Raw genomic sequence first — 26,915 nt, 5'->3', positions numbered from 1 at the left:
TTTAAAATATAAATACATATGCTGTGCCTCTTTCTTGATAGAAGCTCTTTTTCCTTTTCCCTTTAAAAAATCTTGTGTGTGAGCTAACCATGATCACATCTGTTTCTTTTACTTGCTGTGGTCACAGAAAAGAATGGGAAGAGTTAAGCAGTATCTCCAGTCCTTATCCCAAGCTCACGTCCACTATTTAGGCTTGGTCATAGATTCTCAAATGCAGAGTGTCCCAATCTGCTAATCTGCTTGTGGGCATGGTGCATATTTTACATATAAAGACCCCTCCAAAAAAGATGAGATTATCTTATGTCATCTTTTTTGCATAAAGGGAAAATGATATCCTAAGCCAATTAGAATTTTAATATGTTAGACATAGGATGCTATGATCATGGAGGCCCATAATTATAAATTATATATTATTTCAGCCCATGTTATATCCCACATTATCATTGTTTCTCTTTCATTATAATGACTGGTATATGTTTGTGATACCTATCCCAGATCAGTCAGTCACTATAAGTAGGTATCAAAATCAATGACCTGTCCCTTATTAGCACCATGCTCTAGTTATTAGTTGAACTAACCAGAAAAAAGAAAATTATTGTTCATAAAGGTAGCGATAAGGTATCAGCCACTTCTTAGTTCTAACACTGATATTGTCAAGCCTCTGAATGAGTTTTTCTTTATCAACATGTACGCATTTTTGGTTGTTACATAAGCACAGTTAATAAAGTATGCTCAGTAACAAACATCTATTTGTTTTGGGTTTTGTTTTTTTTTTAAATTCAGGTAACAGACCAAACTATGTTAGTGTATCACAGAGAATCATCAATATTGAGCTATGCTGAATTCTCCTCTGCTCAAGCCCCTTCATGAATATGCATATACCACCCAAGCCCCTTCGTGAATATGCATGTACCCTTAGCTTAAAACTTCCCCAGTTTTGCTGTTTGGGGAGACAATGCTTTGGGGAAAATCCCTGGTGTTCTCCTTACTTGCTGCAAGTAATAAATCCTTCCTTCTCCCCTCCCCCCCCCAAAAAAATACTGAGGGCGGTCGTGGTCACACTGTGTCATGAGGTGCCTTGTAAGCTCTTCAGAACTGCCTCAGTGCAAGGGATACCTCCCAGCAGCAGAGTTCTGATACTGCCTGTTTTATGCATCACAGTGGTTCTCAACAGAAAGTAATTTGGCCCCCCAGGGGTTATGTGACGATGTCTAGAGACAGTTTTGCTCATCACACCTGGGGGGATGTTACTGGCCTCTAGCGGGTAGAGGCCAGAGATGCTTCAAAACATCTACAAAGCACAGAACAGCTCCCGCTACAAAAAATCACCCAGCCCTAAAATGTCGATAGGGCCACCATCGTATAAACATGTGTTTGAAGAAATGATTCCATGTCTAAACTTTTGATTACCACCAGATTAGAGCGCTTTTGTAGGTAAAGCAATGAAAATGTATAACAGTATTTTGCAAGTAAAGTGAAGACAGGTTCAATTATTAATTCCAAATTTGAATTAATTGATTTTTCTTATTTTTTTGGGGTAGCAACAATTGTGTTAAATGAACTCAACTGGACAAGTGCCTTAGATGAAGTTTTCAAGAAAAATCGGGAGGAAGATCCTTCATTGTTGTGGCAGGTGTTTGGCAGTGCCACAGGCCTGGCACGATATTATCCAGGTAAGTGCTTAGTGATCAGGAGGTACCAAATAAAACTGTAAGTACCAGACTTCGTTCTTCTTGAACACTCTGTTACTTTCTCTTACTTGGTAAAAGATGGTTATCACACTACTTTTAAAAGGAGAGAGTATTCCTCCTTCCTTGGCTCTGTATCTACCAAAATTATTTTAAACCAAAACACCTGAGAAGCAGCTGGCCCATGGAATCAGGTGGGCTGCAGTGAGACCGTGGGCAGGTATCTATGGACCGGGAACAGGACGTTATCATGAATCCTAAAACAATTCTAAGGGTCCAACTGCATATCATGGACCATGAGTCACATTAGAGAACTGAATAGAATTTTTAGAAACTAATTAAAATATTTCTTTCCAGATTCAAGTCTTTGCTTTTATGTGAAAGTTACTGATGCTTTTCTTTAATCAGTGAATGTGGATTTGTTAAAATGAGATGAATATATTTTACAAATTAACATGAATAAACCCTTTTGTAATGTCCTTTATTCTTATAAAAAAAGGGTAAGGAGAAGTAAGTTTGTAATGAAAATGAAAGATTAATCAGTAGTAGATCCCGAGAACCTATTGAAAACACTTTAAGTGAAATGTCTGTTGGTATTTTTAACTTCTCCACCTTTCAGAACAAGCTGACAAGCACAAATGCGTTTACTTTCTCAAAGCGTGACCTGAGTTATGGGATACGTGCTAGGTAATTTGGCTTTAAACAGCTACAATATATACGAGGATTTTTTTTTTAGACTTGTGTTTTCTAAACATTTAAAAAATAGAGTTATTAACAATAAAAAGTCACAACAGTGAAAAGGGGGTGAAATAGAAATTAGATAATATCTATCTTTGTATGGCAATAGCAGTGAATAAAAGTATGTGGGCATTATCAGACTAAATAGCACTCAAATTAGGTAAAGATATATAACTTCTTGCAACAAGTGCCAGATGGTAAGATCATTGATAGTTATTTTTTGCAGAAAGGCCTACTCTGTATTTCAATGTTGAAAAAATCATGAGTTAGCAAAATATTAATGTTAATATCTGATGTTGTTATCATAATAGTGGAATTTTCTACTTACAGAAATATTGTTCAATACAATACAACACTTCTAAAATACTCTTATGTTATTAATATGTTAAATACCATATAGCAAGAGTTTGAAAATTTTCGTATGTAATATAAAGAAAAAAAGCATTATTACTCATGTACATGGTAAACCTAATATAATAAACTTTCAAGTTATAGCAGGTCTTTTTAAATTTTATTTTATTTTATTTTTTAAATTTATTTTTATTTTTGGCTGTGTTGGGTCTTTGTTGCTGTGTGCGGGCTTTCTCTGGTTGCGGCGAGCGGGCTTCTCATTGCAGTGGCTTCTCTTGTTGCGGAGCACGGGCTCTAGGCACTTGGGCTTCAGTTGTTGCAGCACACAGGCTCAGTAGTTGTGGCTTGCGGGCTCTAGAGCACAGGCTCAGTATTTGTGGCGCACGGGCTTAGTTGCTCCGCGGCATGTGGGATCTTCCCCGACCAAGGCTCGATTCTGTGTTCCCTGCATTGGCAGGCAGATTCTTAACCACTGCACCACCAGGGAAGTCCCTATAGCAGGTCTTATAAGACATTTATAAGTACAATTAAAAAAAATAAATACACAAGTGATAACAATAATACACGAATATAATTATTTATATTTATCAATAACTTATTGCATTATGTAGCTTTTAAGTCTTTTAAAATATATTACCTCAATACAAAATTCCATATATATGCAGTTGAAGGAAGGAGAAAAAATAAGAGAAAATTAGGATAATGAGGAGAAACCAAGAGCCCAGTACTAGAGAGAAATTGATGATGCCATGAATAAAAGAAAGACACATAAGGATTATGAGAGAGAAATAGGAATGGGTGTGAGAGGGAAGATTGTATAAGAAAGGGGAGAGAGAACATTGGGGTCAAGAGGCGGAAGGAAAGATAGATCATATTTTGCACACTTTTCAAAGATGGCTCTTTTTACAAATAGCAGTCAATTTTTAAACATACCAATAAATCATCTTTTATGTTTTTTCTTTTAAATGCTAATTGAGGGATTATGGCTTTAATTTTTTTTAAACCCTAATCATATATTTCCTAATATGTTGACCTTTGTCCACTTTCACCTTGGAAAGATCTTTAAAGGTTTAATTTAGCTGAATCCATGTGGTCCCCCCAGGACATTAGCTGTGGAAGCAACCCTGGGCTCTTCTGTAATGTCTTGTTTTTCAGCAAGTGTTTGACAGACAAGCTGACTCACCAAATGAGCTCCGAGCCCCTGTAATGGCTCTCTTGACTGCTATGGAACGCACTCAGTGAAATTTCAGTTTTAGTCAGTCTGTTGCTGAGTTGCTCTCTTTATTTTATTTTTAAATTATTTTTTGACATACAAAAAGCTGTACATAGTTAATGTATACAACTTGATGAGTTTGGAGGTAAGTATACACTGGTGATACCACCACCACAATCAATGCCATAAAGCCTATCTTCCATCTGTAAAAGTTTCCTCCCACCGTCTTATTTATTATTATATGTTTTGTGATGAGAACACTGAACATAAGACCTACCCTGTGCAGGGAGATGGGCAGCCAGGATGGCTGTTCTCTCGCTCTCTGTCCATCCCCTGCTCAGCTAGTCCCTGCTTCACCTACACCCTACTCACCTGACTGACCTTCCCTCTTAATAACAGAGCCTAATCAGTAAATGCCTACTTACTTGCCACCAGCCCCAACTTATGATTATTCTAAGCTTTAGATCAGAACATCGCCACCTGATAGATTACAAAAAGGGCAGTGAGGGGCATGCTTCTCTGCTGGTTTCCCTGGCAACCGATGAGCCAACTAGACGTCAATGTCAATTCTCCTTGTAACTGGTAACCTCCCCTCCTCCCTTCCCCCCCTCCCCACCTCCCTTCCCCCCCTCCCTACCTCCCTTCCCCCCCTCCCTACCTCCACCCCTATCAAAGCCTGCTGCCATGTTCTGCCCGCCAGCAGCTGTACACAATGGGGTGTCACTCCAGGACCTTGCTTCACACCCATAAGCTCCCCCATCCATTAAACCATTGACGTCTCTGTCACTGACTCTAGGCTCTTTCTTCTTGAAGCTGGGAGAGTACAGGGCTTGCAGGCCTGCGGGTTGCAGCCCAACATACGCTTTTAGCAAAATTTTAAGTGCACAATACAGTATTGTTACTTACAGGCTCTATGCTATACAGAAGATCTCTAGGGCTTATTCATTTTTTATAACTGAAGCTTTGTACCCTTTGACCGATACCTCCCCATTTCCCACTTTCCCCAGCCCCTGCCAACCACCATTCTACTCTGCTTCTATAAGTTTGACTATTTTAGATTCCTCATATAAGTGATCTCATGTAGTACTTGTCCTTCTGTGTCTGCTTATTTTATTTAGCGTAATATTCTCCAGGCTTATTCATGTTGTCACATGTGGCAGGATTTCCTCTTTTTTAAAGCTGAATGAGTTGCTCTTTATGGTAATAATGCTGTAATAGAACCAAATCTCTTTAGCAAAGACACTAAGACAATATTATAATTAAAAGTGGACCACTATATTTCTTTTTTATGCTAAGACGTGTGTTCAACACATTTCACACTTCTTTCAGGTTTAAAGACTTTTTACAGTGAAGTGATTTTTAAAAAATTTCTCGGTAAGCCACACTTTCCTCTCTGATTTTAGCCTCACCATTTTGATTCCAGCCAAATTAACGTAGAACGGTTCATCCCTGGTTACTGTCTGTTAAAGCAAATATCAAAATAGCCTTTAAATATTGTTAATTATCTTAATTGTGAGTGGAAATAGAATAAATGTTACTTAATTGGATTTTCATTTAACAAGATTTGGGCCTCAGGCTAGAAGCTCCCTGCTAGCTGTGAGGAACTGGGTGAGTCTCCTAAATTTTCTGAGCTTTAGTCGTCAAATCTGAAAAATAGGAACACCAAGGCCTCAGTTTATCCTCTGAGGGTTGTTGTGATCAATGAGATAATACAAGGAAAAGTACTTCGGAAAATGCAAAACAGTAGGCATTTTTACAAGAGTGAGTATCAACTAGAATAATTTTGCCTAAATCCAGATCTCTCTTCATGTGAGAAATTAAAAAACATAATTGAGGTCGCAATCAATTGACAAGGGAGCTGAAACAGAAATGTGGAAGGAGTTCTAGACAGATGACTAAGCAATAATGCCTAGCAGTAACTCCACACAGTGGAGTTGGTCAGAAGATGTAGGTTTTAGATGATGACCTTAGTTAAGTCACTTCTCTGTAGGGTGGCTAGATAAAATAAAGGATGCCCAATTAAAATTCAGTTTCAGATAGAGAAGAATTTTTTCATGTAAGTATGTGATACTTGGGAAATATTTACACTAAAATGTGGGTTTTTTTAATCAAAATTCAAATTTAACTGGGTGTCCTGTATTTCTTTTTCCTAAATTGGTTAACTTTATCTCTCAGGCTCTGAGTTTATGAGAAAATATGAGAAATCAACTTCCCCACTACCTCACAGAATTGTGAGGATCAGACAGTCTATTTCATATATTAATGTCGGGTTGGCCAAAAAGTTCATTCAGGTTTTTCCATATCATCTTACCCGAGCAAACTTTTTGGCCAACCCAATACAAATGTAGAATTTTGTAATTGTCTTTTTTTTAATTCTGTAAACTACCTTTAAAAAATGTTGCCACATTATTGTAAATAAAGTGTTTTGTAGAAATTAGAATTCTTAGACTCACAATAGAGTCTAAAAAAATAGTCTTGGTCAGTGGTAAGATGATACTTAGAGCAGGGCTACGTGATGTGAGTGGGTTAAGCAGGTATACACCCAATAGCCTGGGTATAAATCCCGCTGCCATCAGTTGAAGTGGTGGTAGGCTTTGGAAAACAGTCACAGACTTGAGCTGTGAAACAAGGAGGATAAAATGGTTAAATTGTAGAATTGTTAAGAGGAAAAAGGAATTAAATATGTTTCTTATTTGCTAAAATGTGTAGGAGAAAGTAAGTGATGGTTAGCCACCCTCATGATTTCCATTTATTAGGTTGTTTAAACTGCGTGGAGACAACTACTGCTTCCATATAAGGAGGGCTCTAGAGCTGACATAATATAAAGGCACCTCTGCAGAGTGATTCTGAATAGCAGTTTGGTAATTAGTGGGAATTTGTACTCTAACATCTGTCCTTAGACTGAATATCAATAAATTGTCTGTTTTCTAATTTGGTTGATATGTATGGAAATAAGCTATAAAAATGACTTGTATGTCTTTTTTCTTTTTTCTCCTCTTTCTCCTTCTTCTTTTCCTTCTCCTCCTCCTCCACCTCTCCCGTCTTCCTCTTTCTCCTCTCCAAATTAGAAGGTAGGTAGGCTGGGTGTGTGATAATAGAAGGAACATTATTCTGAGGGAAGAGAAGTTCTTGATTTGTATTAAAACTGCCATCAGCATAGGTGTGTACTTTCGCTAAGTCATGTTATATCTCTGAACCTATTTCTTCAACAGTAATTTGGGATGATTGAAGAATGTGATTTCCAGGGCAGGCACTATCTTTATTTACTTATGCATTTAGACCTTTAGCATTTGCTAAGTTCACAGTCTTTGTTCTGTAGGATAACTAGACGGGCTTGCCTTAGTTATACAGCTTGTTTCATGGCAGAGTTAAAGCTGGAACCCGTGTCTGGTGACATCTTCATTGAATATGTGCTGACTAGACAATCAGTTTAATTTATGAGTGCTTTCCTTTAGAAGCCCTTAATTGATTTATATAAATTAACCTTAATGCTATTAAAACTGCTTTCAAGAGCTATCAACTTTGTGAATTTTTATGCATCATAAAAACTGTACATACAAACTACGCATTTCATCTATTAGTGTCTCTTGAAATTATACCAATTACTGTAGTAATTGGGATTGTAATCAGGACTTAGTGGCTCGTCAAAATGCCAATGTAGGCAGCTTACTCTTTTTAGATAATTAGTTGCACTTAAAAAAAAAGAAAGAAAAAAACTAAAAATTTCCTAAATTTCATATTATATTTTTAAAATATCTTATTAATCATTTGTTCTTTCTTCATCCTCCTTCATTTGTTCATTTCAAAAACATGGGTTTACAGTACAGGAACCTAGTATATGTTGAATTAGTTTTAAATATTCCTTAGGGAGACACTTCCTTGTTCTTACATCTGCTAGGATTTTGCTCGAAGAAAATGCAAAAGGACCTGTGTGCAAAGTATATAGAAGGACATATTTTTGCCATTTGGATAGCCAGTTGTTCTTGAGCTGCTTAACTCTTTTTGAAAATACTTTAAAAATGTTTTAAACAGCAAATAGCAGATGACAAAGTAGTCCAAAGAATCCTTTTTTGGTTATTTAGAAAAGGGAGCATTTAATAGATTTCTGGTTGATTTGAAGAAAACAAGATAACAGTGGATCTTCACCATTTGGGGGCATTTATAAAAGAACTGCTTTCATTGATCAATTATCTTAAAAAATACCTGTATTTTTTTTTTTTACTTTGATATTTGTGAATGGATACAAAGTTTAACTATAAATATGTTTAATTACACTTGTTGATTGCTGTATAAATACCCTTTATGTTGAAATGATTACTTTATTGTTTTTTTTATGCTAATAATGATTAAAGTCCAGTGTATCAGTTAGGACTAATATTAGCTACCAGTTAAAGAAAATCCAAAACAATGGTGATTTCAACACTATGGAGGTTTGTTTCTTACTCAAGTCAAAGAATATCAGTTACAGAGACCAGGACTGATAAGAAAGCTTCACATATAAGGGGTTGACAACTCCTATCATTTCTCTGTCATCCTCTGAGTAAATTGTCTGCTGCAGTGTCCACCACTGTTGCTTGTGTTTTTTCTTAAGGGACTAATAGTGGTATTCCCTCCCTTTTTAAGGCACTTTCTGGAAGTCATACAAAACCTTTCACGTGACACTGGCCAGAGTTTAGTGGTCTCATGGTCACAGTTAGCTTCAAGGCGCCATGTACACAGCTAAAAAGCACAAGCTATACCAAGGAGGAAGGGGAGAAGAGATATTGGGGGACAAAAAATCTCTGTCATGGTTCCTCTGTGCAAATCTGTGTTTTAAAATAACAAGTTGTTTCTGCTGTGTGGAAAAACTTAATCAAATTAGGGAGTCAGAATTTATACATCTTGAAATTTAAATTACAATACAAATCATTAAATGATTAAATGTCAAATAAATTAGACAGACTGTAGCAATAGATTTGCTACAGTTTTGAAAAAGTCAGGGTAATTATAGACCAGAGTCATGGGACACGTTTACAAACTATGGACTGAAAATCAAATCAATGAAGTAGAAAAGGCAAAAACCTCTTTAGAGGGAAGAAAGGCATAAAGTAAAAAACAGGGACATGAACAAGCGCTATTGGAGGTTAGTGAGCCCAGCTAATCTAATAGTTTCTAACAGAAAAAGAGTGATTTCAAATCAAAAGGTATCATAGTAGGAATTCCCTGGCAGTCCAGTGGTTAGGACTCCACGCTTTCACTGCTGAGGGCATGGGTTCAACCCCAGGTGGGGGAACTAAGATCCCGCAAGCCGCATGGTGCAGGCAGGAAAAAAAAAAAAAAAAGGTTTAGTAGTGACAGATTATGTGGCCTTGAATGTCAGACTGATTTGTCTGGGATTTAATGTGTAGGAAAATACCATGTTTGGGAGGGCAGTGGAATACTGGGGTTAAAGCGGTGTTTATTCTGATTGGAAGGAGAAATACTTAGGAAACCTTGACCAGAAGATATGCTATTATAGTGGTCAGATATGGAATTTTAAATATCTGAACAAGGGGAAAATAGGAATTAGAAAAGAAGAATCTTTGGCTATGAAAATGAGGGTATTAGAAACCTTACCAAAAAAATAAACTAATTGATACACTTATATATTGCAAAATGATTACCAGCATTGAGTTATCTAACACCTCTGCTAATTACCAGAGATAATTGCCATCTCTTTTTTGTGGTAAGAACATTTAAGATCTACTCTCTTGGCAGCTTTCAAGTATATAATACAGTATTATTAGCAATAGTCACTATTAACTATATATGATGCTGTACATTAGGTCCCTGGAACTTATTCGTGTTCTAACTGGAAGCTTGTACCCTTTGACCAACGACATCTCCTCATTTCTCCCAGCCTCCAGTAACCACCATTCTACTCTTTCTGTGAGTTTTGGCTTTTTTAGATTCTACCAATAAGTGATGTCATACAGTATTTGTCTTTCTGTCTGACTTAGCCCTCATAAAAGTGTATCAAATCAACACATTGTACACCTTAAACTTACACAATGTTATATCTGAATTATAGCTCCATAAAAAAGATAAAATGAGAAAAACATAAAAATGAATACATGAATTTAGTGACAGACATAGGATATAAGTTAAGATGACTAATTTTTAATTTGGATATGAGAATGCTTACTGAAATAAAATATCAGAAATATTTTTATTTTGGGACTAGAATGATGAGTTTGACTTAGAATAGTAAAATTTGATGTATTGACAGGAGAGTGCACAATAATTCTATTTACACCCAAGCACAAGGTTTATATTCTGAATTACATGATTTGCTTTTCTATATACCATCAATCAGTTGTGTTGTCTGAGGGACACATCTTATATATATATACAAAATAATATATTATTTTGAAATTCTCACATGATCCTGATTTACAGAGGTATTTCTGTAGCCTTATTTTTGTTTCCTTTTACATAACCTCATCTCTTACCTGAGTCCGTCTTCTTTTTCGCATGTAAGGGTTGCAGAGTTGCTAACTTTGCAATCAACTATGGATCCAGTCACACTTAAACTGATGAAATGATTTCACAGGTGAGAGCAGTTAAGTAGGATACTAATATGAAAATGGAAGGTGCTCTTAATTTGATGGGGGATAACACTGTATATAAAATATGTGAATAAGTTTAGTTAAAAAGCTTCAGCTCTTTGTAACTTCTAAAATATCTCTCTCATTCTGTTCCTTTTTCTTTGATATATTGCTAAATTTGTATACCTTATGCTGTCCATTTTTAGATGCATAGAACCATCTTTGATATGTAATTCATTTTGTGTTCAGTATATTTTATTAAGAAAAATTAAAAACATTTTTGTCAAAAATTCAGACTTTTTAAGTACTTCTCTCAGATATACCAAATATAAAATTTCTAAGAAATATATCCTTACCCCATTATCTAAGAAGATTTACTGACATAAAAATAGGAAATTTGTTCCTGTAGAATCATTGTTTGTTTTTATAAATATGTCATTATCATCACCTAACTGGATTTATTTGCTTGCAAAAACAGAAAGCTTTTTCTCTGTTGGAGTTCACATTTTTCTCTATGTAGCACACATCTGCAATTACTTTCCAGTAAATCCTCCTCATCTTTTACTTCATAGAACTTGCTGTGTTCGAGTTTATTTTTGAGCCACAGCTAATAACTACACATGGACCATCTAAATGATTAAGTCTTTGTGTACCATTTACTTTATGGAATATTTCACTTAACCACACAACTTGACCTTGTTATCTGTTACTTCTGTTGACAAACAAATATCCCTTGTTAAATGGAAATGTTTTACCTGGTCTATCTGACATCTACAGAATTACCAGCAAATCACTTTGTAATAAGTGCTTTAATTTTTAAAACTATGATGATTTATCCTTGGCTTTAATACTGTGTATCTGTATGTGAGTTTCCAATGCTTATTTTTCTATAAATTAGAGAAGTGTTCTGGACATATTACAGTGGAGATACCAAAGGTGCACTCAAGCCAATATAACACTATCATTGAACCTCAAGTCTCATTGCTCAGAAGCTGTATTAAAATCTAAAAAGAATTTGATTATGTCAATATAGTCAAGTGTGAGTTGGAAGGAGGAAAACTGATAAGAACAAGCAAAACTGCTGTTTCTGAAGAAATTGAGGTATCCTAAGGATTCAAATACCAGTAGGAGAGAATTTTGCTCTGGAGGAGCTCACAGGTAGATGAGACAGAAAAAATATAAAGACATTAACACACAATGCAAAGAGACATCTAATAAATTTATTAAAAAGTTATCTGGAGTTAACTTAGATTATCACTTCTCCAGTAAAATTAAACAGTCTGGAACTGTTCACTTAATGACATTTGGCTCACTTGCTGTGGCCTTCAGACCATCCAAAAACTCTAACCCAGACTACATTTCGAGTTTTGCCTCTTACTGTACAGTTAAACCTTCACCATGTACCCCAGATTGCCTTTTTTCCCCTTTTTAAACTCTTATTTTCTACAACCTGCCCCCCTTTTTTCCTATCTCTATATGCTTTGATCCCAGACCCCCATTTCTGGTCATATGCATCTTATCCATCATTCAAAATAGAATACAGACATGTGAAGGCTTTCCTAAAAGCAATCTTTCTTTATTTTGTTCTCTCAGAGAACTTGGTTTTTATCTAGATTACAACAACTATCAAATTTTTTCTTCCTTCAGAATTTATTTTCATATGCTCTTTTTTAAAAAGCTTGGCAATATAAGTAACTGCAGGTAAAGAGGTATATAAATCTATATCTATATCTATATCTGTATCTATATCTATATCTAAAGTGTCTGTGTGCCTGCCCCATAGCACCTAAGGCAGAGCCTTGCATGTAGTGAAGAAAAGGGATTTGCTAAATTAAGCTAGATAAGTCAGGATCATATCAGAGCTGAAAACAAGTATCACAGTAGAACTTCAGAGAATCAGTTTCTAAATAAAATGAAACAAAGGGAAAAATGCAGATAGGAAACATAGAGTTACCATTATCTGTGTCCCTGCCTATACACCTTTCCCATCCTGCCCTCTTCCTTCTGCCAGTATTCTCCAGGGGTTTCTGGGGTAACCTCATGAAGTCAGTTTTTAGATTCCCAGGAAGTTTATTGACTGTGTGACACCAGCCTGCATCATGGGGAGGGGGTAGGATGGGAAAATGGTATGATGTTCCAAGCCCTAGTCATAAGACTATGCATTTACGTAGTTAAAATCTAAGCACATTTTATAGTAATCTATTATTTTAAAAAATCTACAACCTATGATAAGTAGTTCCAGTGACTCAATGATGCTGTTTGCAAATATCCACATATGGAGTGCTTATTATTGTGCCAACACTAGTTCTAAATGTTTATGTGTATAAATAATTGAATCTTAGCTGTAACCCTTGGAGGTGGAAACTATTACCCCCGTTTTACTGGAAAAGGTTAAGTAATTTAGCCAATGAAAATCTAGGTAGACTAGCTCTAAAACTTATCTCTTAAAGGTTATTTCCAGTCAGAGAAGAAAATTTTGAAGGGACAAGGGAATAGGCTCTTCTTATTAGCGTTTACCCAGCTGGAATGACTGCCTTCAGCCTGTGGATCCCATTGGTGGTTCTACGCTGTAAAGCTTCAGTCGTTCAGGATTCGAAAACTTGATCTGGGAATGGTTATTGTTTGGGGACCAGTTACTGTTCAGAAACACATGTCTACCCTGAAATTCATCACTGATCCATGAAAGATAAGACAGACATCACAACTGCCTAGATTCTAGCAATACAAATATTATATAGCAATAAGCAGTTTCCTAGGGCCAAAATAATACTCTCCTAAGAAGACAATATAAGAAAAAAATAGTGAAATAGATTTCAAACATTCAATGAAGCTTTTGCCTCTTGCACTTTCTCTGAGCTTTAAAACTTGACTCGGGTCTGTGTCACTGGGAAAAGTTCTGACCTGTATCAGGCTGTTAATTCAGTTCCATACACAATGGCTAGCATAACAGAGACTATAAATATTTCTCTCAGGTAGAACTCCTACTTAGTAGGTAAATCAGTTGGTTGGGGTAAGTCTGGTCCATGAGGTTTCCAGAGACTGAGGGTTCCATCTATCTGCCATTCCTTAGGTTGTTGCCCTCATCTGTAGGATCAAAACTGGATCAACACGACTACGTCCACAGTTGAGGCCAAAAGTAAAGGGGAAAAAACTGGAAGGCAAGCAGCATGACCCCCAAATTGTACCTGTATCACTTCTGCTCACATGCTGTTGACTAAAATTTTATCACATGACCCCACCTTGGCAAAAGAGACTGAGAAGTACAGTTTCTTGTGCGCAGCCAACTAAAACTTTAGGCTTACTTTTACCAGAAGGAAAAACAAAAGTGTATTTCGAAGCCCTGCCACAGTCTGTTCCTCTGGGAGTGTAAGTATCTGTGCACACTTTCCCATACATAGAACATATTCACTTCCTTTCCACAGGAGATGATCCAAAGTCCCAACAAGTTGGTACCTCCAGCTCAAAATTCAGGATCTCCGGGTCACATGCAATTCTCTCCATCATGTGGATATGACTTTTCCTAATTTGGCTACTTAGCAACACAGCAGAATACCCGTTACTTTCTCTGCCCTATTCCCATCACTGACCAGATATCTAATAGGCAGTGGTGCTGTCTTCTGGATGACAATAAAAACTTCCATATGGAAAAAGTGAGTGGGAAAAACAGAGCAATCACTGGTCCATGGTATGTATCATAATCCTCCAGGCAAGGAAATATAAAGACCTCCTACTCCTGCATAAAGTTTCTTGGTTAGCCCATCTGACTGCTCCCAGTAGCATTCTGTGGTTGCAACTCTCTTGTCTGTAACCCTTTCAAGCACATGTGAAGGGGCGTGCTTGGGGTTAAACAGCTTTCATACCTTGCTGTTTCTGGTGCAGGTTTAGAGCTCAAAAACTGCTTTAGGGTTCACAACAGTTGCAAGATTTCTGCAGGCTCGGTTTGTGCCTTCTTTGGTAACACAAATATAAGTCACAACACTTGGTTGGCTTCCAATTTTGTTCTTCTAGCGAGTTTCTTGTGCAAGCAACCCCAGCCCTAAGATTTAGTCTAGAAGTCATTCTTAAGCTCAACGTCGTATACATTTACTGGGTTCTGTATTTAGCCCTTTCTCATCTCTCTCATCTTAAAGGTGGCTTACTTGACAACATTGCTGAGAATAGAACATTTGATATTATCATAGTAGTGGGCATTACTCATTTTTAAATTGTCTATCTGTACCTGTGGCAGAGGCTCCTGGCTCTCTACGAAAGTTCTGTCCTCCCGTTCCAGCCTAATGTTTTGCTTTTGGGCATGACTGCCTAGCCAGGACCACTCTTGCATCTATGTAGGACCATGTGACTAGTTCTTACCAGTAGAATATGAGTGAAAGTAAAATATGTGTCATTTCAAATCTGAGATTGTTAGGACTTGGTTGTTCCTTCTCCTTGGAACTTCCTCCCTCCCTCTGGCAGCTGCATGTCACTGCCCTAGGTGACCTTGGAAACCAAGCATTGAAGAATGCAAAAGCTGCACCAGCTACAGGTCTCTGAATACCTGTTTGGAGCAGAATCTATGCCTTGTGACTAGTAATATCTAACTTAATCTGCTCTATGAGAAAGAAATAAGCTTTACTGTGCAGAAACAGAAGATTTGAGATTGCTCAAGTCACTTTGTATTAAATAGCTAATACAGAATTCTCTTTCTATGTTTAGGGTATTTCCCAGGTTAAAAGTTTTATTGGGGAGCAGAGCCTATCTGCTGCCTCAAAATCTGAAGAAGACAGCTATTTGCTTTCCAAGAGGCACTGGCATCTGGGTATGTGTACATAACCCTCACTTTGTTATGTACCTGACCCTTGATGGGGGAGCCATGATGCAAATAAATTAGGGACTGTGTAGAATCCATACTGAGATGGTAGTAGTTGCGCAGCCAGACTCAGATTCCAGGAAATTTTGTGAGCTGTGCAGTACACATTTATTGAATTAATTTTTCCTTAAAAGAACAGTCCAAATTCATTATCTTGGCTAGCAATTCAGAACCATGACTAATACTGCATAGGAGATGATTGAGACAAGCCTAAAAAAAATGATTCACATAACATAAATTAGATCCAGGCAATAGAAACAGGGTTGGTTTTTATAGGCATTTTTGAGTATGTGAAATTTACTTTTTTTGTCTTTCCATGAGACTAAAAATGTGAAGTCTTTTAGAATTAGAAAATGCATTTTAAGTTAATTGGAAATGCAATTAGATGTCATTTGAAATGGTGTTTCTACCAAGAGAATCAGCCCTCAATTCATCATTTTGTACTTTATTGTCTCCTAGCAGAAATAAAAAAAATTGATACTCTATTATTTTTAGACCGTATTAACTAGAAAATGCCTCTACAATCTGCATACTTTCTCAAGAATATTTCAGTATCCTATGTTAACGTACAGGTAAACACCTTTTTTAACTCAGTGGTTTGATACTGACATAGCACACCCTAAATGTCATGTGAAGTAGAAATGTCATCAGATAGATTTAGTCAGATACACCCACAGTTCATTTTTTGTCAGGAAAAAAAGCATAAATGATCATTATCACCATTAATGATGGCATTCAGAAATGAGATGCCCACATTGTAGGCTGTCATTTCCACTCCTTTCTCCTGTCATTCCAAAATCTTATTGGAAAGCAAAAGGGACATCTAAAATGAGTGACATTTCACTTTTTGCAGGGACTGTAGAAGCTCTGATTTCCATTCATGGAGCCTTTATTGTACCTCATTATGAAACTGATTATTTCAGGGAATTGCAGTGTATGGTTATTATCTGTTTTTGCTATTTGACCTTCCATATTTCTGAGCCTATATATATAATGTACCATGTAAGTACCACAGTGGGATTTTACAACAAACTAATTAGTAATATCACAGAAGAAACTACATTATTTAATTTTAAAATAATATAAATAATTTAATGTAACCGAGGGATATTTCCTAATAGTAAATGTCTCAGCAGACTTCTAAGGGAACATTATTAATATTTTTAAATAGAAACCATCTAAGATTATAAAACATGTTAAAATGTAATGGTCTGGCTCCTACTGTAAATTATAGCCCCTTTTTCTGTCTTTAAAGAAATAAATTTTATAGAACATAGTAATATATATCACAGTTCATTTCAATTAGCAGTTATACTGAAAACAGATCCCAGGTGAATGTGCTCTGCAAAGAATTCAGAAATCTAATTTAAGCGTGACTTTCAAATTCCAGTTTTTTGACCACTTTCAACTCATGATGGCCACTATTATATTGGCGGTGGTAATTAATCTCACTTCTCAACTCATCAAAATATTTATGTAAGTCTGAGTCCAGTCAGGAGAGAGGTAACACAATGCCTTGAACAGGAAAAGTTAATTTTTTTTTAAGGATAATTTTATTTTATTTTTTTTAATTAAATTATTTATTTTTGGCTGTGTTGGGTCTTCGTTTCTGTGTGTGGGCTTTCTCTAGTTGCGTCGAGCGGGGGCTACTCTTCGTTGTGGTGCACAGGCTTCTCACTGAGGTGGCTTCTCTTGTTGCAGAGCACAGGCTCTAGGCGTGCAGGCTTCACTAGTCATGGCTCGCGGGTTCAGTAGTTGTGGCTCACGGGCTTAGTTGCTCCATAGCATGTGGAATCTTACCGGACCAGGGATCGAACCCGTGTCCCCTGCTTGGCAGGCGGATTCTTAACCACTACGCCACCAGGGAAGTCCTAAAAGTTAATTTTTTAATAAAGAATTATTAACTATAGCAGGGATTAAGGAGGGATTGGCTAGAAGTATAGAGAACTCTAATATTGGACTACCAGGTGAAATATTATATAATTTAATATAATATAATAACTACCACCCATAGGGCAGAAATAGCCCAAGGAAGAGACTTCGGTCCCCCAGTGCCCCTGGATTGAGATGCAGATCTTTTTACAGAGGACGTGGTCGTGATCTGCCAAATGGCAGAGAAGGTACTACAGTGTCACACTGGTAGGACTTGCTGGAAGTTCACCCTCTAAAAGGTTCCAGGTGTCTCATCATAGGCTCTCCACTACAAAAATACCCGGGGGTACTGCTGGAGAACCGGAGAGCCCTCCAGAAGCCTTGGTCTGGAGAAGCTACCCACGAGCTCTGGAGAATACTCAAGCACTGCAGGAGCCAAACACCAGGAAAGCTACATTTGCTGCCAGAGCCTTTGAGCAAACAAACCAGACCAGGAAGCAAAAACCACTTTCTCATTCAACATCTTTCTTTCTTCATCTGCAGACAAAGCTTAAGATTGTGCTTGTGGGTAAAAGAAAAATATTTGAAGGACCCAGAGATATTTTCATAGAACAAGATAAATGGGTGAATTCGGAGCTGAGGCAATAAATGTACAACCAGCATAACATTGTACTAAAAGAAGAATAAAAGTTATTTTAATATGTAGTTATTACAAAGACCCTATCTTGAGGAGTTTTAGATAATAGTTGAAAGTGAACTGACATGTCTGCCTGCATGCTTGTTGCTTAATTCTAGTGCTACCACACACACAAAAAAAGTCATTTTATCTCACTGGCTCTGAGTTTCTGCAAATGCACATGGAAAGAATTAAAGTAAATTTACCATTTCAGTTGCATTGACTGTACCAGTAAATGGTTGTTGGGGGAGTGCTATATTTAAACTTAACTGTTTCTTATAAATGTGATTAGTCATTTAAAATGAATAAATCGTTTTATAATATAGCCGCTAATAAGAAAGAAAATTCACAGTCAAGGAGAGGCTCAGTAGTATATGTTTTTGACATATCCTAAATGGCCAAATTATCTTAGTTGGCTAATAAACATGATTCTCAGAAATGTGCTATGTAATTTTCATCATTTCTCAATAAATAAAAGGGCAAAATAGATTGAAGGGCATAAGTCATATGAATTATTATTAGGAATTTTCCCAAGAGTCATATGTTTAAACGTGTTCAAGGAGAGGAGGACTTCAGCATAAAATTATCATCAGCATTTATTGTTCTCCATTGGGTCTAAGGGGTGCGTGTGTGTGTGTGTGTGTGTAAAGCTTTGTAAAGTATTTTAATTAAAGTAAGTATAGATTTAATTAGAATAGTGTAAATTAATTGCATTTAAAAAGCAATAGTTAGATGTACTATTTTTCTGTTTACTGCAAAGTGATAAAGGCTCTGAAACTAACAGAAGATTCTTTTGTTTTTAAGTTTATTATTATTATTATTACTTTTAAATTTATTTTGGTTGTGCCAGGTCTTAGTTGCGGCAAGCAGGCTCCTTAGTTGTGGCTCGTGGGCTCCTTAGTTGCAGCTCACCGGCTACTTTAGTTGTGGCATGTGCTCCTTAGTTGCGGCCGGTGGGCTCCTTAGTCTTGGCTTGTGGACTGTGCTCCTTAGTTGCGGCACGTGTGCCCCTTAGTTGCTGCCGGCAGGCTTCTTAGTTGCGGCACGTGTGCTCCTTAGTTGCGGCTAGCGGGCTCCTTAGTTGTGGCATGCGAGCTCTTAGTTGGGACATGCATGTGGGATCTAGTTCCCTGACCAGGGATCGAACCCTCATCCCCTGCGTTGGAAAGTGGATTCTTAACCACTGTGCCACCAGGGAAGTCCCCTAACAGAAGGTTCTTGAATCTATACTTGAATTACTTCAGATCATTCAAATAAATATCAGGAAAAGTTTTTGTGCAGTTATGTTAATTATAATTTAACTTTTAAATGATAATTTCAAATGGACTGGCCGTTATCAAATATGGGAATAATAAGGTTAAAAAATTATGCTATTATGTGATAACAATCCAAGAAAAACAATCTTTTTATAGACCAAGATAGTATAGCATTGAATGAAAATATAAGGATCAAATAATTGTAAGTACAGTTTTCATTAGTGGCAAATAAATTTTCTTTTAAGGTAAATTTTTCTGTTAGTAGAGAAGAAAGAAAATGTATAACCTCTGGACACATGGTAAAATATATTCATTGGCACCCAGAAGATCCCAGTTGTGAACAAGTTATTTCTGAAATAATATGAAAAAGAAATTGACTTATACAACTTTCTTTTGTATTGCTGTGTTGTTTTAAATTTTAAAAAAGAAAAAGGTTAAGGGCATAAAAATGGTATCTCCCATTTTAACATTACTGTGGATAAGTGGAATGTGTCCTTGGTGCTTTGTGACTTTTAAAAGTATTACTTTCCTAGATAAAATCTAATATTGGGTCAGCCAAAAGGTCTGTTCAGTTTTTTTCTGTAAGATGACTCTAGTAGCACTTAGTTGTCTTTAACTTCATTCGAAACAATTTTGTTAGACAGTATGTGACAGCTGTCATATCAGCGTGCATTTAAAAAAGACTTATCAAAATTGGTGAACTTTTGTGTAGCCATTTTAATACTGAAGATGGAAGGAAAAAAAGCAACATTTTCGGCATATTATGCTTCATTATTTCAAGAAAGGTAAAAACGCAACATAAATGCAAAAAAAATTGTGCAGTGTATGGAGAAGGTGCTGTGACTGATCGAGCGTGTCAAAAGTGGTTTGCAAAGTTTCGTGCTGGAGATTTCTTGCTGGACGATGCTCCAAGATCTGGTAGACCAGTTGTTGATAGCGATAAAATCGAGACATTAATTGAGAACAATCAACATTATACCACGTGGGAGATAGCTGACATACTCAAAATATCCAAATCAAGTATTGAAAATCATTTGCACCAGCTTGGTTATGTTCATCGCTTTGATGTCTGGGTTTCACATAAGTTAAGCAAAGAAACCTTCTTGACCGTACTTCCGCATGCGATTCTCTACTTAAACATAATGAAAACAAATTGTGACGGGCAATGAAAAGTGGATACTGTACAATACTGTGGAATGGGAACAGATCATGGGACAAGTGAAATGAACCACCACCAACCACACCAAAGGCCAGTCTTCTTCCAAAGAAGGTGATGTTGTGTATATGGTAGGACTGGAAAGGAGTCCTCTATTATGAGCTCCTTCCGGAAAACCAAATGATTAATTCCAACAAGTACCGCTCCCAATTAGACCAACTGAAAGCAGCACTCGACAAAAAGCGTCCAGAATTAGTCAACAGAAAACACATAATCTTCCATCAGGATAACGCAAGACCACATGTTTCTCTGATGACCAGGCAAAAACTGTTACAGCTTGGCTGGGAAGTTCTGATTCATCCGCCGTATTCACCAGACATCATACCTTCGGATTTCCATTTATTTCGGTCTTTACAAAATTCTCTTAATGGAAAAGATTTCGATTCCCTGGAAGACTGTGAAAGGCACCTGGAACAGTTCTTTGCTCAAAAAGATAAAAAATTTTGGGAAAATGAAATTATGAAGTTGCCTGAAAAATGGCAGAAAGTAGTAAAACAAAAGGGTGAATACGTTTTTCAACAAAGTTCTTGGTGAAAATGAAAAATGTGTCTTTTATTTTTACTTACAAACCGAAGGCACTTTTTGGCCAACCCAATAGTTTGATTTTAATTCTCTATTTGAAATTTAAATTCTCTCTCCTGCTCTCTCGCTCTCTCACTCTCTTGCTGTCTCTCACTCACTTTCTCTCTCTCCCTCTCTTTTTTTAAGCTTCTCCATGGGTTGATAACAGTAGAACTCCAAACAAGATTGATCTTTATGATGTACGCAGGAGACCATGGTAAGAATTTTGGGGTAGCCATGAAAAGATGAAAAAGACAAAATAAGGTTTCTTTTCTCTCTTTTTTTTGTTAAAAAGTTGGAGGGAATCTTTCCATTATTAGGATGAATATTATCTGATTATTTAAAAACCTCTTTTTTTCCCGTTTATACATTTGAATTTTTTATACATTTATACTTTAAAACAGTTAAAGCTAAATGAAGATGATGAGTTCAATGGGCAGTGATAATGAAGTTGTTGAAATGATTCATCAAATGCATTTCAAATGGACTACTTTAAGTTTTATAGTCAATGTCATTTCTAAATCTCTTTTAGCTGGTGGGGAGTTCTATTGAAAGTCTCCCAGTTTGCTTGGAGTAGGGCTCTAATAATCAACATCTAGATAGAGTAGAATGTAGTTTGCCTCTGGTGGTGAACTAATGAGAACTAGCCCCAAGGTAAGAGCTGCCCCTAGTTATAGTCATATAGCTTATGTTTCATTTTTCCAAAAAAAAATTTATTTGTTCCTTACTACTAAATAAACTCATTTTCCTAACATATGAATCAAAAAATACCAAATACATCATAATTACAGTCACTGGGAAACAATTATTAAACTCATGCATTTTAATTCATTGCTTTAATATATTTAAATGTGTGGCTCTATATTTTTTAATGAGTTCACATGTTATACAATATAGTGCTTTGTAACCTACTCTTTCATATCAATACCTTTTCATAAGAGACACAGTAACATCATTTTAAAAGAATGACCAGATGGTAGCTTACTTTAAAAATCCCCTATTATTGGACATTTAGGTTATTTCTGACTTTTTGCTAGGGTTCAGACAAATTCTAAGACACATAATAGTTGATTCAAAGAAACGTATTTAAGGCTTTTAAAATGCCCTATTAAACGTCCCAGTAGCAATTTACATAAACACCAACCATGTATAATAGTACCAGGTATTATTAATCCACATATTATTCTTGATAATGTTTCTCTAAGTTAGTGGCTTTGGAGCCATGGGTTGTTGAGTGGAGGCAAAGCCTATGACATCACGTGATTTGGGTTCAGGAACCAGTTGTTTCGGCGGAAACTTAGAAACTAGGTCCCAACTAGAAGAGACAGACGATATCCTGTCCTCCATCTTCCTCAGGAGAGGCATGTCAGGACCATTTGTCAAGGTGCTAGACATGAACTAGATTTGCCTTCCACTGGAATATCCCAGCAACCCTGCCATTTTACCTTCTAATAGAAAAACAAACTTGAGTGCAAGCTGTAAACTCTGTTTCATGAACATATAGTCCTGAATAGTTACTAATTGTGCTGAATGTTGCCTGAAAACTTATTGGCAAGTGATCTGGCAGGCTTCTGAGAAGTTAGATTTAGAGTCTTGGACAATAAGTAGAACACTGAGTTCAGATGCAGCTCTTCTTGTTGGGGAAGGCAGGTCCCCACTTCCCATCAGCCTGTGGCCAGGCAACATGAGTTTTCAGGATCATTCACCTGTAGTTAAGTTTATCTCTACAGTGGCTGAACTATTCTCCTTGAGTCTCTTTTCACGTGCAGAGATTCTGAATCTGTAGGGCTGGGGTTGAGTGTGGGAATCAGCATTTTGAACTGGCTCTCTAGGTGATTTTTAAGATACTATAAAGTCTGAGAACCACTACTTGAAACTCTTGGAAGTAACATTATATATTGTTTTTAATTACTTTATTGTCCCTTTGTCAGTCTTTATTGTCCCTTTGTCAGATTAGACCACTAATCTATTTTTGCGGGGTTTTTGTGTGTGTGTTTAAATATATGATACAATCTTATTATTTGTTTTTATTATTATTATTCTTTATTTATGTATTTATTTATTTATTTATTTTTGGCTGCATTGGGTCTTCATTGCTGCTCACGGGCTTTCTCTAGTTGTGGTGAGCGGGGGCTACTCTTCGTTGCGGTGCACGGGCCTCTCATTGTGGTGGCTTCTCTTGTTACAGAGCACGGGCTCTAGGCGTGAGGGCTTCAGTAGTTGTGGCAAGTGGGCTCAGCAGTTGTGGCTCGCGGGCTCTAGAGCGCAGGCTCAGTAGTTGTGGTGCACGGGCTTAGTTGCTCCGCGGCATGTGGGATCTTCCCGGACTAGGGCTCGAACCCGTGTCCCCTGCATTGGCAGGTGGATTCTTAACCACTGCGCCACCAGGGAAGCCCTATTATTATTCTTTAGAGTGAGTTTTACAACCTGTGGTCAGCAAAATGGAATTTAGGATAACATTTTTTTTTTTTAGGGAAATGTTCTTCCAGAAGTTAATTTCTTTTGCTCCTAGTATTAAAGCACATCTCTTATTCCTTTGTTATAAATATCTGTAAAACATACCTTATGTATTATGCCTCTGACATTTCTATTATGTTAAATGTAGCTTTTCTAAAGTTGATGTTATAGAATTGTGAATAAAAGAGCATCGTCTACCTAGATAGAATGGAAGTAGGGCCTTGCTTGGAAAATATCTCAGAGATTAGTAAATAGCAGTTCAACAAATATCAATGCTTGATATTTTACAAGAGAAAAAATTATTCGTATGATATTTGTTACAGGTACATCCAAGGAGCCGCATCTCCTAAAGACATGCTTATTCTGGTTGACGTGTAAGTAGTTAAATATTACATAATTTTCATATACTGAGAATATAGGGAGGAGTTTTAGATAACAGTAGTAGGTTGGGACTAGAAAATAGGTTGAAAAAAAGACAAGGAATAATTATGATGGCTTTTATATCCAGACAAAGAAATCAAATTAAGGCAGTAACAAAACAAACAAAAATTCTCTTATTGAAAATGAGAGGAATCTATGTCAAAATTGAAAATTATGGCTTGGTTCTGAAGTCTGAGCTTTTTGAAAAATTATTGATTTGCTTCCAGTTTTTTGCTTTATATTTTAAACAATATTAAAGTACGTGGTTGCTAAATCTAAGCTGTTTCTGCTTCCAAAAAAAGTAGAATAATTAGTTGGCACTTAGTTATTAATGATTCAAATATCTTTTAGGGATTGGCCACAAAATATCAATAGATAAATATTACATATATTAAATGTCAATACTAGGCCTTTCTCAAGGGCAATGCTGAAATACAAGAAAGAATTTCATGAGTTTTTATATTGGTCATTTTATTTTTTTGTCACATTACTTCAAGTTAGGGTGTGTGTGTGTGTGCGCACGCACACTTGTGTGTGTAATCTTCCAATAAGATAGATGATGAAACTGTAGAACATAGCAAAGAATATATCCTGCTTTGGAGATTTAGTTTTTAAGAGCAATACCAAGGAACTAAAAATGTGAGGTATAAAATGCTTATATTATTTTCCCTGAGGGAATAAAAGTATACCCTCATCTGTTCTTTGCCACTGGAAGAAACAGAATCCAATATTTTATAGGCAACTAAATTCATTTCACAGGATAGTGTCAGCATTTGAAAATTTCTCCATTATAATGTGAACTGAACAAGTTTAAAATCTTATAACCTTGCCTGAGAAAGAGAAGATAAATGAATTTGACAAATGTAACAAATATTAAATCTCATTTCACTTGTTACAATGCATTTAAACTTCATCTTGTTTTAATTAAGTTATTATAGAGTTTGTACATATGCTAATCCTTGATATTCTTCTGAAGTATAAATCTGAATGGTAATGCAATATGTTATAATCCTATTGGATATATGCTAATTTCCTGAAATAATTTCTTTTATTAAAATCTTTGGAACCCATGTTGGATACCAAGTGGGATAAAAATGTAGAAGAAGTTGTAATGCCATTTTAAAAAATTATTTCAACAGAAATGTGTTGAGGGTATCCTATATACAATGTGATGATACAAAGATGATTAAGACATGGTCCCTGATCTCAAAGATGATTCAAATGTATTAGTGAAATTAAACCATATTCACATTAGTAAATTAAAACAATTGTTGGAAGTGAGAGATATAAAGTATGACACAGCACTGAAGGAATACATAGGTGAGAGAGCACATTTCATTTTAAAGTGTCAGGAAAGACTTCATTAAGGAGATAAAATTGGAATTGAATCCTTATAGCTAAGATTTAACAAGGCAAGCATGGGAAGGGAGAGGAAAGAGAGTGGAATTTCAGGTAGAAGGATGACAGAAGCAAAGTGGCATAGATGAGAACATCTGAAAACAGCTAGAAAAGTAAAACTGGGAAAAAGTTGGGAGCTAGAGACATAAAAGTGGAAGTTAATTGCCTAGAGATGAGCCCTGCAAATAGATGCGGTCATTCAGGATCATAAAATATGTAGAGACAAGAAAAATGAAGACTAAACCCCAGAGAATATCTACTTTAGGATATAAAACAAAGCATTTTGTTTACAAATCTATTATCAAATTATTATGCTGCTTCATAATTATTGGTTTAATCAAGTCAAACAATGAGCTCCCTAGGGCAGTGACTGTATCTATTAACCTCTGTAGCCCTCACTACTAACTTGGCTAACAGAGCTGGTATTCAGTGTATATGTCCTGAATAAGTGAATATGCCATGAGTATCTACAGTTTCTTAAAATTGTCACTTGACATGTAATTTTCATCATTGTAGTTAGAAAAATATACATTCTGATGCTTGCAGGAAAGAAAGACAAGATTTTTTGTAATTTATTTCTACTTGCTATCAAAAATAGGACTTTTTCTACTACTGGTTTTTTGAAGACAAAATTATTTGAATATTATTATCTAGAGTCAGTGCATAAGTTGCGTTTCCTTAGGGTGTATGATGTTAATTAACTACATGGTCATTAACATGTGTGGACTCATTTTTTTATAGGAGTGGGAGTGTTAGTGGATTGACACTTAAGCTCATCCGAACATCTGTCTCTGAAATGTTGGAAACCCTCTCAGATGATGATTTTGTGAACGTAGCTTCAGTAAGTATATGATGACTGCATTTTTGCTGAGTAAAATCTACAATTTTTACCTCCCTCTGGTTTTAAATACTTTATAGTGTTTTGTCATAGATAGGCTGATATATTTCTGGTCCTATTACAAGACTATCTTACTGAGCTGTCCTGTCTTGTGACTCATTCTCCCATACTTCCACACCAAGGTCCTTTCTGAATGTTTGAGGATTTACCCATGAATGGAGTGATTGAAGCAATGAACATGAAGGAAAAACATTATATATATTCTCTTTGACTCAGAGGTACTTAAACAGTTGACGTGAACCCCCGTACTCATTGATATCATTGTAACTCCCAATAAATAGTGACTCGGCAGTGTAATTGTATGGCAATTTTCTGTTCATTGTAATGCTCCTTTTTCATACTGGACACATATCCATAATGTATTATGTTTTAAAAATTTTTTTTTTATTAACATGAGAACCAATAGATAATTTGAATGTGCTTTCTTAAAATTCTTGTTTCCAGGAACCGTTTTAGACCTTCCTCCTCATAGCTAGAGAGCATTGAACTCTGAAGCAAATAAAACAGGACAAAATGAATGTTACTGTATCTCACTTTAATTCATAGAATTTTGGCAGAAAATTTCATGGCCGTGTACTGCTTGATATAATTTCACACTTGAAGTGGTTATATTCATAGAGATGCACGTGAGGGAAGAAGTATTTGTGGTGAGGTCATTTTGTATTGAACATAGGAGAATGGATCTACTTCTAAAACCACATGGGAGGAAGTTAAAGCAGCTGGCCTACAGTCAATTTACTCCCTTCACTGGAAGGGTAC

The 26,915-nt window shown here is 36.3% G+C and overlaps 1 protein-coding gene across 6 annotated transcripts in view; it reads left to right on the top strand.

The window, feature by feature from the left end:
- CACNA2D1 (calcium voltage-gated channel auxiliary subunit alpha2delta 1) overlaps positions 1-26,915 on the top strand; it is a 494,545-nt gene that overhangs the window by 354,830 nt on the left and 112,800 nt on the right. For all 6 annotated transcript variants that reach the window (XM_061198476.1, XM_061198477.1, XM_061198475.1 and 3 more), the window contains 4 exons: positions 1,542-1,673; positions 21,131-21,200; positions 23,764-23,814; positions 26,000-26,099. In XM_061198476.1, coding sequence (XP_061054459.1) covers positions 1,542-1,673; positions 21,131-21,200; positions 23,764-23,814; positions 26,000-26,099 — 353 coding nt within the window. The remainder of the gene's footprint in view (positions 1-1,541; positions 1,674-21,130; positions 21,201-23,763; positions 23,815-25,999; positions 26,100-26,915) is intronic.

The sequence above is a fragment of the Eubalaena glacialis genome, chromosome 8 (assembly GCF_028564815.1).
Source record: "Eubalaena glacialis isolate mEubGla1 chromosome 8, mEubGla1.1.hap2.+ XY, whole genome shotgun sequence".
Lineage (NCBI taxonomy): Eukaryota > Metazoa > Chordata > Mammalia > Artiodactyla > Balaenidae > Eubalaena > Eubalaena glacialis.
The sequence above is the reverse complement of the archived record's forward strand: the minus strand, read 5'-3'. Positions and strand labels throughout refer to the sequence as shown.